General features: G+C 41.8%; 1 protein-coding gene and 1 long non-coding RNA gene across 2 annotated transcripts; both read right to left on the reverse strand.

Moving 5' to 3' along the window:
* Nucleotides 1-8,751: 8,751 nt before the first annotated feature.
* Nucleotides 8,752-9,436, reverse strand: LOC146490298 (uncharacterized). Its single transcript, XR_014872833.1, has 2 exons — nt 9,334-9,436; nt 8,752-9,242 (listed from the first exon to the last, which is right to left on the reverse strand). It is a non-coding gene; the product is annotated as an uncharacterized LOC146490298 (long non-coding RNA).
* Nucleotides 9,437-10,518: 1,082 nt separating this feature from the next.
* LOC146490299 (uncharacterized) lies at nt 10,519-14,157 on the reverse strand. Its single transcript, XM_085153346.1, has 7 exons — nt 13,991-14,157; nt 13,748-13,882; nt 12,178-12,216; nt 11,956-12,096; nt 11,291-11,370; nt 11,143-11,166; nt 10,519-10,914 (listed from the first exon to the last, which is right to left on the reverse strand). Exons 1-7 carry the CDS (start codon nt 14,117-14,119, stop codon nt 10,593-10,595), a joined length of 870 nt encoding a protein of 289 aa, XP_085009472.1. The 5' UTR covers nt 14,120-14,157; the 3' UTR covers nt 10,519-10,592.
* Nucleotides 14,158-14,166: the final 9 nt, after the last annotated feature.

The raw sequence follows: 14,166 nt of genomic DNA on the forward strand, positions 1-14,166 counted from the left end.
CATGGACTTTCTGACCAACAGACCCCAGCATGTTAGGTCAGGCCATAACTGCTCTACCACCATCACACTCAACACTGCACTCCACAGGCTGTGTGCTGAGTTCCTCTATGACTGCAGACCTGGGTATGGATCCAACTCCATCATCCAGTCTGCAGATGACACCACGGTGACCGTCTCATCAGAGACAACGATGAGTCTGCTACAGGTAAAGCACCTAGCTGTGTGGTCTGACAATAACCTGCTCCTGAGTGCCAGCAAAACCAAAGAGCTCAATGTGGACTTCAGGAGGGAGAACAGAGACCCCCATGTCCCCATCTACATAAATGGCACAGCTGTTGAACGGGTCTCCAACTTCAAGTTCTTGGGGACCCACATCTCTGAGAATCTGTCCTGGTCAACTAACACCTCCAGCCTGGTCAAGAAGGCCCATCAGCGCCTCTTTTTCTTTAGGACCCTGAAGAAGAACCACCTGTCTGCTGACATACTGGTTAACTTCTACCACTATGTGATAGAGAGCATCCTGACCAACTGTGTCACAGTCTGGTGTGGGAACTGCTCTGCTGCTGACCGCAAGGCACAGCAGCGGGTGGTGAAAGCCGCCCAACGCATCACGGGGACTCCGCTTCCTGCCATTGAGGATGTCCACAGGAAGAGATGTCTATGCCGAGCACGCATCATTCCCGGGGACTCCTCTCATCCTGCCAATAAACTCTTGTCTCCTCCAGAAGGTGCTACAGGAGCCTTCAGACTAAAGCCAGCAGGTTTAGGAAGAGCTCCTCCCCCACAGCTGTCACCCTACTGAACTCAGCCCCCGCTGAGCCTTTCCATCCACACTCACTGAACCCTTCTACACTCCTCCTCCCAGTGACCATGATCATTCTCAACATTCACCACATGCTCACATCGGTTACTGCTGTAGTTTTAGGACACTGACAGAGTCTCTGTTATAGTGACTATTATAGTCTGTTCAGAGAGCTACGCTTCCACTGCTGTAGATATATTCATAGCACTCTGTAGATCTGTTTACCTCACACCGCTACATCTGTATATATGTAGCACATCTGTATATTTGTTCACAGTACACCTGTATATCTGCCCACCTGTACAGCAATATAGAACATCTGTATGCTGTACATTTGTCTGTAGTTCAGCTGTATGTTTGGTCTCTCTGTTCATAACTATTTCACCATTTATACTACCCTTATCTGTATATATCAGTGCATCTGTATATTTGCTCTTATTGCACTTACTGATAAGATGCAAACTGTATTTTGTTACCCTGTATTTAGACATGCATGACAGTAAAGTGGAATTCTAAATCCTAAACATTTCAACAAAAAAATCACAGCTACAGTTTTTAGAAGTGATTTTTAGAAGGCCAGTAAAGAGGATCCAAATCCACTGAATCTACACGCTTCCTGTTTCCACCTCATCCTTCCAGTGCTCTACTATACTCTGCTCTCTGCCTTTGAACTTGCCTGGGCCAGGTCTGAGTCCAGCTTTGCCAGGTCACATGACACAGGGGTGTGGTCTGATGTCAGCAGGCAGGTCAGTGGAGCCCTCTGGTGATGGATTTATGCCAGTGAAACAGGAGGAGGCCTGAGAACAGACAGCAGGCTTAACAGGACAAAGTAGCATGTAGTACTTGAAGGAGTCCTCACAGCCAGTCAGCTCTCAGGAAAATGGAACATCACATACATTTTCTCTTCTTTGATTTTCATCAGTGTATTTTTCTGTCAATATTTCTGCCTGATCAGAAGCTCATAGGCACTTCCTGTCACTCTACAATCAAATAATGTAAAGGCTGCCCTCTCTGCCCTCCCACTAGCTGACCTAGCTGACACAAGTAAACTGTGCTAAGATGCCCTACAAGGTTCTTGGCCACATACATATAGATATACTTGGCTGTAGAAATCCTGCCATGAAGCTCCCAGCGCACATTTTTGATGCTTCTGTCTGTGGCAGAGGAGGTTTGGAGCTCTGCAGAGTCTTGGCGACTTACTGACTATGCACCCCTACCCACATGTATGATTTAGATTTAGACTTATGTGGCAGCTATTCACTGGCCTGACAAAGTTATTTTAAATGATATCATGTCATGAATAACACAAGTTATTTTCCATGAAAACTAAAAGTGGTGAAATTCTCCAAAAACGAATGAGACGTGATGTAATTTGACATGTTTTGTTGTTTTGTGTGTGTGTTTGTCTGTGTGAAGTTTCGATGTGTATTGTTATGAAATAAATATATATTCTTAATTTTTGTTTTATAGAGGCCAGACTAGGAGAACGCCAGTTTGAGCACAATGTCACAGAGTACTGACAGGAAACTGCTTTTGCAGAGAACAGGAAGTTTTAGTGCAGAGCTGCACAGGCGTATTAATAAAATACAGGAAACCAGACAAAAAGCAGAACTAAGTAAACTGTGTGTCGCTGTGACGCAGTGCAGAAATATATATACGGATTTAGCTGGCAAAGAATTCAGCCCTGAGCTTGTGTGTTCGTGTGGCGGGTCTCCATTTTGCAAAAATAAAGATCATTTTTTGAGCTTGACCACTCTGAGTCCAGTCTTTCTCTGTCGCCAAAGAAATTCAAAAGAACGGAATTTAATAATATCTGAAAAGCACAATTTTGAAAACACTGGAAAGACCTCAAGACATTTTTCCTTTACCTTCTATGTAAACAAAAATTTCCACCAAGGCTTTTCAGTGTGAAATTTAGCGTGTAGAGAAAATACCTGTGCCAGGTTGGCTCCATCTAGTGGTGAACATTGCTTTACCACTACATCAGGTGAGTTTTTCTCTGTGCACAGTGACACAAAACTCATTTAACAACATAAACTATTAAAAAAATGATGCAGGCAGATCAAGGCAATGTTACAGATTCAGTAAGAACAGAAGTTTATTCCTTCAAATATGCAGGGCGTCACACTAACACAGCTGCTTATGTCCAGCATCGCTCTGTTATTATCAATTTGATTCAAACGTGTCCAGTTTATTGTCTTAAACTGGCATTAAAGCTTCAGTGAACTAAAGTGGTGCCTCTGAGTCAGCACCCAGAAAGCTCGTCTCTTTGAAAAATGTGGCCATAAATACGAGCGCTGCTGGGATCTTAAAACGCTGGGGCTAAATCCACACCTGAAATCTTTGTTTCACTCAGTAACAGCAGCTTTTTAATATTATTGACTATATGTTATAGTCAATAATATTACAATTACAGTTACAATTAGAATGCAGTCAGCATGTGCCAAACAAACTCCCCCCAAATCGATCATGTTTGATATGATGATGACGTTTTTAACATCTTATTTATCAACTTATTTAATACACTGTATCAATCAATTATTAAACAAATATCAGGCTGTAGAAAAGCCAATAATAATGCACCGAGCACGTTCATGCCATAACAGCTAAATGGCCATCAAAGAAAACCCTGAATGCCTAATACAGGACAGGCCAACAGTTAATGCAGCCACAGATGGACATCAGTCAGCTTTCTGCACTTTCCACCTGATCACATCTGTCCTCAAAGTCACGTCACTTCCTCTGTGGTTCATTTATGTTTACTTTTACATTTGCAGTGACAATAACTTTAGTGACATAGTGCACACATTATTTCCTATGGACTGCTGGGTTATCTTGGTTTATTTAAGTTAGTATTTTTAAAGGTGAAGTCAGTCATTTTTAGGTTATTTGATAGAAAAAAGGATCTTGTACTCATAAACAAACATAGAATAGTGGATACAAATGACACATTGTTAAATGTGTCATTGGTCACTGCTTACTTTCCTCATTATTTAAGCATTACTCATCCTTAGTATGTCATTTATGAATACAGATATACGTTCTTAGAAAGAACCACTTCTGAGCCTGATCTCCTTACTCCAAGGAGCTTTTGTGAGTTATCATTGTGCCAGAGGAGGAGGGCATCCACTACTTCTCCAAACAACTTCCCCAAACCAAAGCACAAATAAAACAATAAGTAAAACAGGCTGTTCTAAAGTATGATTAAAGTTCAGCCTCATTAATATAAATGTCACTGACAGTTGCTAATATATTGGAAAAGCAAAATACTTACTGATGTCTTTCTGTCCAACAACAGGAGTGCTGGTCCCGAGCCTCAAAGACAGTAAGAAGCAAGCAGAGGGAGAAAAAGCAGAACAGTTTTCAGAAACTGATTTGATCCTTAATGGCTGTGCAATCATTGTAACATAGAGATTGCTTGTGTTGTTAAATAAAGGCTAGATTTGACATTAATAGATGCCACAGATGTTCAAAAGCTGCCACAAAGCATGAACAACAAATGGACGTCTCCTGCACCTCCCGAAGAATTTTGTCTGGGCTCTTATCTCACTTTTTATTTCAAACAATCAACAGAAAATTTCACAGACATAGTTTTATGTAAGGTTTTTAAGGCTGTGGTGTTAATTTTGAAGTAACATGAGCCCAGCGGCAGCAGCAACGCTAGGCTAACACTAACTAGCTAGCAAGATTATAATCCCGGTGCTAAACTAAGAGAAGCCACAAAATCAGTTTGAATAAGAGTAAACATTTACTCACCAAGTCAGTGTATCAGGTAAAGATCCACAGCAATGACAATAATATCTTGAGCTGACGCTTCTCCAGGTTTGCTCAACATATTCCATAACAAATGCTGGCACCGTGAACATGCGGACTGAGAAGCTTAATGTGTACTTTGTAAACACGATGAGAAAAAAAGCTGGCTGAAGAAGAAAAGATAAATGGCCTTTTTTTCAAGCCTTCTCTCGGCCGGCCGTTTGGCCTATGACATGTGGCGGAAGCCCCTGGTACAGGGCACCGCCAGTTCGATCCCCTCACGAACTCAGTGGCCACGGCCCTCGCTTGGGGGGCGGGGAAACACGCACTCGTGTTTCCTTTATGCTTTTTCCTGCTCTCCCCAAGTCCGACGTGGAATTTTCAAAACACATCTTTCATCCTTCTGCCCTGAGAAGCAAAACTTCCAGCTTAGTTAGTTTTTCTAACTTAAGACAAGTCAAATAAATGGAGTTTATCAGCATTTCTGCATAAAAAGTACTGGTAACTTATTTAAATCGAGTTCTAATAACAAATTGTTAAAAATTGAGTTGAGCCTATTTAATATTTTTAATTAAACACAATATTTCATTTTACAGTGTAGGTTTCCATGTGTAATTAGTGTGTAAGAATATTGCAGAAGAAGCTTAATGTGTACTTTGACAATAATATCTTGAGCTGACGCTTCTCCAGGTTTGCTCAACATATTCCATAACAAATGCTGGCACCGTGAACATGCGGACTGAGAAGCTTAATGTGTACTTTGTAAACACGATGAGAAAAAAAGCTGGCTGAAGAAGAAAAGATAAATGGCCTTTTTTTCAAGCCTTCTCTCAGCCGGCCGTTTGGCCTATGACATGTGGCGGAAGCCCCTGGTACAGGGCACCGCCAGTTCGATCCCCTCACGAACTCAGTGGCCACGGCCCTCGCTTGGGGGGCGGGGAAGCACGCACTCGTGTTTCCTTTATGCTTTTTCCTGCTCTCCCCAAGTCCGACGTGGCATTTTCAAAACACATCTTTCATCCTTCTGCCCTGAGAAGCAAAACTTCCAGCTTAGTTAGTTTTTCTAACTTAAGACAAGTCAAATAAATGGAGTTTATCAGCATTTCTGCATAAAAAGTACTGGTAACTTATTTAAATCGAGTTCTAATAACAAATTGTTAAAAATTGAGTTGAGCCTATTTAATATTTTTAATTAAACACAATATTTCATTTTACAGTGTAGGTTTCCATGTGTAATTAGTGTGTAAGAATATTGCAGAAGAAGCTTAATGTGTACTTTGACAATAATATCTTGAGCTGACGCTTCTCCAGGTTTGCTCAACATATTCCATAACAAATGCTGGCACCGTGAACATGCGGACTGAGAAGCTTAATGTGTACTTTGTAAACACGATGAGAAAAAAAGCTGGCTGAAGAAGAAAAGATAAATGGCCTTTTTTTTCAAGCCTTCTCTCGGCCGGCCGTTTGGCCTATGACATGTGGCGGAAGCCCCTGGTACAGGGCACCGCCAGTTCGATCCCCTCACGAACTCAGTGGCTGCGGCCCTCGCTTGGGGGGCGGGGAGACACGCACTCGTGTTTCCTTTATGCTTTTTTCTGCTCTCGCCAAGTCCTCCGCCCGCTCTACATCTCTCTTATTACCTTTTATTACCCGAAGAAAATCACAATCACGCTTACACTCATGCCTTTGCCTTTCACCACTTCAAAACTGCGCCTACTTCAATATTACCTTCATTCGCTCTCTTTGCTTTTCGCCTTTCTTTCTCACTACACTAAGTACAGTTTTTTAACGCTGTGTATTCACTCTTGCTAAGTACATGTGAACAGATCTTGAATAAAAACAACAAAACAAAACATACTTTTCTGTTTTCTGCTTCTTGCTTGTAGGTGTCAGGATTAATTAAGTGAAGTCAAATTTCCAGACAGTTGGTATTTAAGCTGATTTATGACACTGATGCATCTTAATGTGCAAGTGGGATAATGTGTGACTCTCCTTGTTGACCCCTGTGAGAACAGAGTGGGTTATTATGGAAAAGGGACATAAATCTGTGGGTACAGTCACAGTGTGGTTACTAAGCTGACTATGAGCAAGTCCCTTAAATAGAACAGATTAGAAGCAGATTAGATTTAGGTAAAATGATTACATCTCTTCTCCTCCTCACTATTTAAAGGAACAAGGATGTTAAGGGTTTTAAGGGTCATGAAAATGGGGGGACAAACAGAAATAATAAATATCTCATCTATTCCTCAAAGTTTATAGCAAGGTGTTTAAAAATAAGGACTAATATCAAAATGCAAACATGCAACTTTAACTTTTGGCACACTTTACAATATAGATACTATTAAATGCAAATGGATTAGAGTAAAACTTTAATGTTCCTGCGGGACAGTTTACAGACAGACGTCCAGCTCCAACACATCAAACACGGATCTCCTGCATTATTGGATTATGTTATATAAAATGCTGCTACTAAACCAGTCACATAAAAATCATAAATGAATTAGTGGCTAACCTCCAAATATTCTCATTGTTGGCGGGTGGTGTTTTTTAAATTAGAGCTGTAAAATGTAGAAAGCCATGAAAAAGAACAGGTAGTTGGTAAAACATCTCAATCTTATTCCCAGGGTGCCAAGTACATGTATGAAAGCTATGGGCATTTACCTTATGAGCCCTTTGGTGTTGGTGTCACATAGCTGCATTAAAATGCTCCAAAAGGCTCAAACAGGGTCTGTGTTCTCTTTCTTCATATATGTACATCATAACCATTGGGTACATGTCATTTTATGAGGGTCGTCTTCTTCCTCTTTCTGTTGCTCTCATACACTATAGTGGATCATCTGCCTCCATCTCACCTTGTCCCTACCATTGTCCTCTGTCATACCAACCCCCATGTCCTCCTTCATTAGATCCATGAACTTCCCTCGAGGTCTTCCTCTTTTCCTCCTGTCTGGCAGCTCCATCTTCACCATCCCTTTGTCCAATATGTCCATTATCCTCCTCTGCACATGTACAAACCACCTCAGCCTTACCTCTCTAGCTTTGTCTCCAGACTGATCAATTTGAACTGTCCCTCTAATGCTCTAATTTTTCTAGTTATGTCCATTCTGGTCACTCTCAATTGAAACAGTAACATTTTCAGTTCTGCCACACCAGCTCTGATCTCCTGACTGCCAAACTTCTGACCAATCCCATCCTCCAACAGCCTAATGTGGACATATAGATCTGTTAACTCTCCAAGTCTAATAATGCTTTGATCAGAGTATTACAGCAAAGGTTTATGTGAAACCAGCAATTATCATGGGAACGTCTATACACATTATATATATATATATATATTTTTTTTTTTTTTCTTTGATATACACACATATATATATATATATATATATGTGTGTATGTATGTGTGTATGTATGTATGTTATGAACAGCTGATCGGATCGGCAAAGCGTGTTTCTGGAATATTATGTTTTTGTTGCTGCAAGTTAAATAACTCATGAAAGGATAACCAAGCACACCATTGGGCAGAGAGAGTGTTCGCCCGTGGCGCCAAACAGGCTAGGACCGCCACTGTCCCTGATAGTGGCTCCAGCGTACCACACGGTGATGGAGGAGGTGAGGATGGACTCGATGATTGCAGTGTAGAATTGCATCATCATCCGTGTTGGCAGGTTGAATTTCTTCAGCTCCCTCAGGAAGTACATCCTCTGTTTTGGCATCATGGCCTTGGACTCACTTTTACAACTTTTTAATAGGAAAAAAGAGGAATTTTAATTAAAAAATGTTTTGACATTTGTGAAAATGTAATTTTTCCTGTATTCATTTTTTTTTTTTTTACATTTGTTTTGGTTTTTATTGCCTTTTGAGTCAAAAGTCTCCAGAGGCAGATGCTTGGTTTCCTGGTATTTCAAGACATTAATGCAATGGAAAGGGATTTAAAAAAAGAAAGAAAGAAAAGAAAGAGTGGAAAGTGAATCTCACATGAAGCGGAGGAGCTCAGAGTTCTCTCACTAGTCTAAATATCTTCAGACGTGAGTGCAGATAGTAGTGGGAACATTTACTCAAGTACTTAAAATACATAAAGTCTGTGTTTCAGGTAGGTGTTTCCATGTTATACTAGATTCTGCTATTGTCATGGTTGGCTGTGTGGCAGGCAAGCAGAAGCGGTGGACCCAAAAATGCAGGACTCTTGGAGATGGGAATAAACTGAAAACGCAGCTTTATTGCTGGACGAACGATTGAAAATAAAACTTACAAAAGGAAAACAAGACTAAACCGAGGTGCTGGAGGACTGGACATTACAAACACACAGCAGGTTGAGGGTACGACGCGACAGGGAGCACAGGAAAACACAGGGCTTAAATACACAGGGGAGTAATTAGGGAATGGGCAACAGGAGGGAGACACAGCTGGGAGTAATTAGGCTAACGAGACAGGGGAGAGGTAAAACTGAACACACTGACATAAGACATGAACTTTCAAAGTAAAAACAGGAAATAAGAAACAAATCACAAAACCGCAAACATATACACAGTCATCCAGGACACACATACACACACGTATACATATATATACACTCTCCACAGTTATGTGTTAAAAATACAGTAGATCAGGTCCATCAGTCAGAAACGGAGCCTGGAGACGTCTGAGACAAAGTTTTTGTAGCTCTCTGTCGACGTTCCTCATAATATTTCTAAACAAAGGGAAAAGCGAGAAAACAAACATCGTTAGGCCAACAGTGTGATTTTGTGTGCTGAATCGTGTATATGTATGTGCGTGCGTACCTGCAGGTTGTCGTAGTGTTTCTGGCTGCAGCAGTGGAGTTCCTTGGCGGTCTTCTCATTCAGGCAGAAAACAGAGCAGATGTTACAGAAAAATCCTGATTAGGGACCACAAACTCCTGACCTGCAGAGAAGCAGAAACAGGAGGATTAGACAAGTATTAACAACAAATTTGAATTTAGAGTGTGTGTGTCTGGACCGATGGGGCTGTTAGGGTTGAACTGAGGCAGTCTGAAATCTGCTACAACCCACGGAGACTGAGAGCGAGATCGCTTTGCCTCAGGTCCGACAAGCTCCCTCCTGCGTTTACCCACAACTGAAAATGAAAAGAGCGACACGTTAATCATCAACAAATCTGCTACAGGAGCCACTGGCTTTATAAAATATTTAAACATTCAATTATAACTCAATAATAATTGAACAAATGATTTCGATTTTACTTGAAAAGCTGAAACATTCATCGGCCACTTTATTAGGTACACCTGTTTGACTGCTCATTAATGTGACTCTCTAATCAGCCAATCACATGGCAGCAACTTAGTGATTTAGGTATGTAGACATGGTCAGATGACCTGCTGAAATTCAAACTGAGCATCAGAATGAAGAAGAAAATAATTGAAGTCACTTAAACGTGGCATGTTTGCTGATCTTAGCATTTCAAAAACTGCTGATCTGCTGGGATTTTCCCACAGAAGCATCTCTAGGGTTTACATCAAATGGTCTGAAACAGAAATATCCAGTGAGTGGCAGTTCCCTGGAGGAAATGCATTTTTGAGTTTAGAGGAGAATGAAATAACTGCTTCACGCTGAGCGGAAGGCCAGAGCAAGCCAACAACCACTTATTACAATGCACAAGAGTATCTCTGAACGCACAGCACATCCAACACTGAAGCAGATGAGCTACAGCAGCAGAAGACCACACTGGGTTCCACTTCTCTAAGCTAAGAACGCAAAGCTGAGGGTACAATTCACACAGGCTCAGCAACGCTGTAAATAAAAACGCTGCCTGGTCTGTTGAATCTCAGTTTCTGCTGTGACATTAGGATGGTAGGGTCAGAAATCTTGGATCCATCCTGCCTTGTATCAAAATTTCAGGCTGGTGATGGTGTGGGATATAGTCATCGCACCAACGGAGCATTTTTTAAACACCACATATGTAAAATATATTAGTACCACCAGGCCTGAATGTCTGTAGCACAGTGAGGAGCACAAATATGAGATCAGAGCCATAAAATATCACAACTTTTCTTTTTATATTCAGTTTACTGTGTTTTGGCTGTCAGAGCGGTGTATTTTGCTGATTTAAAGCAGCTCTTTGTACCTTTAATGTCGGCCATGCTCCATCCATCATTCTCCTCTCCCTCCTGCGTCTCGTCGTCAGGACACTTGGGCTCTGGCTGCTGTCCAGCAGGGGCGGCTGCAGCATCGGGCTGGGTCACTGCTTCCTCCTCGGTCCTCTGGCTCTCCGCCTGGCAGTCACCTTTGGTCACTGCATCAGTCGATTCTGCGGTCTTCTTGGTTTTCATTTTGAGGTTAACTTTGTTGTCACCAGAGTCTTGCAGACGCTGTTTCAGGCTCTTCAAACTGAATTTAAAAGCAAAGATGCCAGTAGGTACCATGAAAAGAGGTTTGTTGTCACAAAATGTTCATGTGAAAGAAGAAATTCCATTTCAAATTCCTAATCTAGAGTTGCTTATATCTAAATCACATTCTTCTCTTTTTGCATCTTTGGGAACTGTTTACTATAGACGACCTTGAGGAGCGTATGGTATATTTGACTCTGCCACTAAACCTGAAAAGAAAGATACTCACGACTCAATACGTCCAGCTTTACTCCTATGAAGAGGAGAGAAAAAAGCACAAGGTCAGACAGACATGAAGACACTTTAAAGAAAATGAAAAAACACAGTGTAAAATAAATTTCCTCTTTTTCTCACTTCTGATTGTGGGACACACTTACCAAGCAGATAAATAGTCCTTGGTGACTTTGCTCTCCATCACCTGTGTTAATCCACCAGGTTCGGCCATCTCAATGCATATCTGAGAAAACAGAAAGGATATTTGAGCAACACAGTGGTACTCAATGGGTGTGCTACAGGCACGATTTGTATTGTACAGGGCCATAAAGAATTTGTCCTGGCGAGTTTCTTTACTGCCCTGTACGATAGTACAAGGCAAAGAAAAAAAATCTTGGGGTTTTAAACTTGCAAATGGGAAATAAGTGCAAACATATTTCTATACTTTTGCAAAGTTTTTGATTGAACAATAAAACCACTGAGCAAGAAACACTAACAGAATAACTTAGCGCTGCCTCAAACTGCAGGGATCTCCCTGCTCGATGGGCCAGGACAAAAGGCTGAACAGGTCATAAGATTACTACTTGGTTGAGAACTTGGTGCATTTCAGGCAGTCCTTCTTCACCAGTGTTTGCAAAGGCATGTCAAATTCAGATTGCCTGCCGCAGGGAATATTTTAAACTTGCTCAACTAGTGTTAAAAAAAACACAAAGTCTCCTTCAGACTCATTTAAAATGTTTGTCAATATGAAAAGAACAGCAGACACCATGACAAGCCTTGCAGCCTTCTGTAACACATAAAAAAGTTGCACGTGTTTATGAAATCGTACCCTGTTGGCAAGCGGCAAGAATCTGACAAAAGCAGCAATGGACGCCACCACTTCCACGATCATCACGACAAGGTCCACATTCACCTCGGAGACCTCCACACTCAGCAGCCGGTCCTCCAGAGACTCCGACTCTGGAACATGCTGAAAAACAACCAGCGTTAAGATCAGGGAGACCCGAGCCTGCTGCTTTTACAAGACAGATTTATGTGACTGCTGACTTACAGTGGTGCTCCATTTCATCATGCTTCTATACATGCTCTCCTGTGAAAAGAGTAGAAGATGAAAGGGGATTACATCAATCACTGATCCTCTGTTTGTACAATAAATATTGAAGAACTCTCCTCCTGGCTAGAGTGTTTTTAATGTTCTATTGACCACATTTAATAAGATAAATATTGGACTCCACTGTAAGTGAGAAGTGACTCGATCCTGGTTTGCATCTTTGTGGCAAAGGATTCATACTTCAGGATAGTAACGACACAACATATAACCAAGGTTTTGCAGGAACTATTTGATGCTATTTGAGTCTCAGTGTCAGGTCTGACGGTGCCCCGACCGGCGACCTGTGTGTATTTGTTCTCCTCTCTCTCGCTCTGTTTTTCCTCTCCTGCTCCGCTGCATTGTTACGCGGTCGCGTAGCAACGGGAGATCTCCGACCCGGAAGTGCTGCCGCTCTAAGCTGCTGTCCCACCTGCCGACTGATTCCTCGCCAGCTGCTGCCAATCATCCGCCGTCGTTGGCAGAGCTATTTAATGGTGTGGCTGAGTGACAGACAGCGCTGGAGTATTGCACCACAGCCTGGTAGTGACTCGAGCTCAGCAAGGGTAAAGCAAGCGTTTGATAGCGGAGGGAGGCTAATCGTGGCTGCTTTGCCTTTTCCCAGGAAGCGATACGAGACGGAAGGAGAGACGTCACTGATTCACGGGAGTTGTGTGGACACACGAGGAGAGACGGGGAGAGGAGCACTGAAGGGACTTGCACTATGGATAACTGTGGATTGGCTTCACTGTAAATAAAGACACTGTTCAACTTTAACGAGAGGTCCGCGTCTGGGTTCACTAACTCACCATCCTTAACACTCAGTGACTTTCCGCAACAGTTGTCAGACCTCGATTCCTCTTAACATGTAGCTGTGGAGGAGAGTTCTCAGAAAGCTCCTGAATAGCTAGCCCACAAGGAAACTTGAGATGGGAAACGCTGAAGCTAGAAGGTTAGCAGCGACTGAAGTTTCAAAATAAGTAAGGGCATTACTTAATAGTCAGTAAAACACTCTATAACCTATGTCTGGGTCTTTAAAGTTTACACGGGGCTGACTTCACAAGGAGCTCTGTGGAAATTTAAAGTGGTGGCGGAATGACGTGGGTTGTCGCCTATGAACAGAAAAGTGGATAAAGTTCATGCAGCTTTTGTGCTGCTGTTGCAAAAAGGAAGGAACAAATACAGACAAAGTAACAATAAATAGTCGATTTGAAATTCATGCATATTTTTAGTTTTTCCATTTCTTATTCAGATATTTATCAATAAGTGACTTATATGTATGTATAATTGTATATATTGTCCTATTCCTTACTTCTTGTATCTGTCTTTGTTACTGTTTGTACTGTAACCAATATATTTCCCCTAGGGATCAATAAAGTATTCTGAGTCTCATTCTATTAATATTAGCCCAGAGAAGGATGATGCTGTGCTCACTCCTTAGAGGAGAAATCTGTTTTGATTGGGATCTGAATAGTTTGAGTGAAACAGGAGCATGCCCCTGATTTAACAGCCCCCGATTGCTCCATTTTCATACCTCACTTGTACCAGGAAGCATGTCTTGTAAAACAATGTGGATTCTGAGCGTCCACTCTCCAACAGTAACTGGATTTTTAAGGTAATCCCTGGCGAAATCGCAGCACGCATCCCAGCTGTTAAAAAACACAAAGGCCTGGAGGGGAAAAATGATGCAGAGGAAACATTCAATATTAATCATTAAATTGAATTAAATTTGCAAATGCAAATTTCTCTGTATCGGCCTGCTGGGTCTACTCCTCACCCTCCTCTGCAGTGATAAAACGATTATTTTGTAGTACAGAGTCTGAACAGTCTGATCAGGGACGTAACGCCACACCAGCTTGGTGACATCCTCCTGACTGTAGTTTCCTTCTGGCAAACCGGTCAACATGATCGTGGAGAACGTAGAACCTTGAGATTGGGCTTTCTACAAGACAC

The sequence above is a fragment of the Neolamprologus multifasciatus genome, unplaced genomic scaffold, assembly GCF_963576455.1.
Source record: "Neolamprologus multifasciatus unplaced genomic scaffold, fNeoMul1.2 scaffold_32, whole genome shotgun sequence".
NCBI lineage: Eukaryota > Metazoa > Chordata > Actinopteri > Cichliformes > Cichlidae > Neolamprologus > Neolamprologus multifasciatus.

What these genes read in the sequence shown, in the direction of transcription:
- LOC146490299 (XM_085153346.1), bottom strand. Translation starts at nt 14,119, where the DNA reads ATGTTGACCGGTTTGCCAGAAGGAAACTACAGTCAGGAGGATGTCACC. An exon ending in TTTTATCACTGCAGAGGAGG is followed by an intron (nt 13,883 to 13,990) that starts GTGAGGAGTAGA and finishes TTTCCCCTCCAG; the next exon opens with GCCTTTGTGTTTTTTAACAG. An exon ending in AAGGACTATTTATCTGCTTG is followed by an intron (nt 11,167 to 11,290) that starts GTAAGTGTGTCC and finishes TCCTCTTCATAG; the next exon opens with GAGTAAAGCTGGACGTATTG.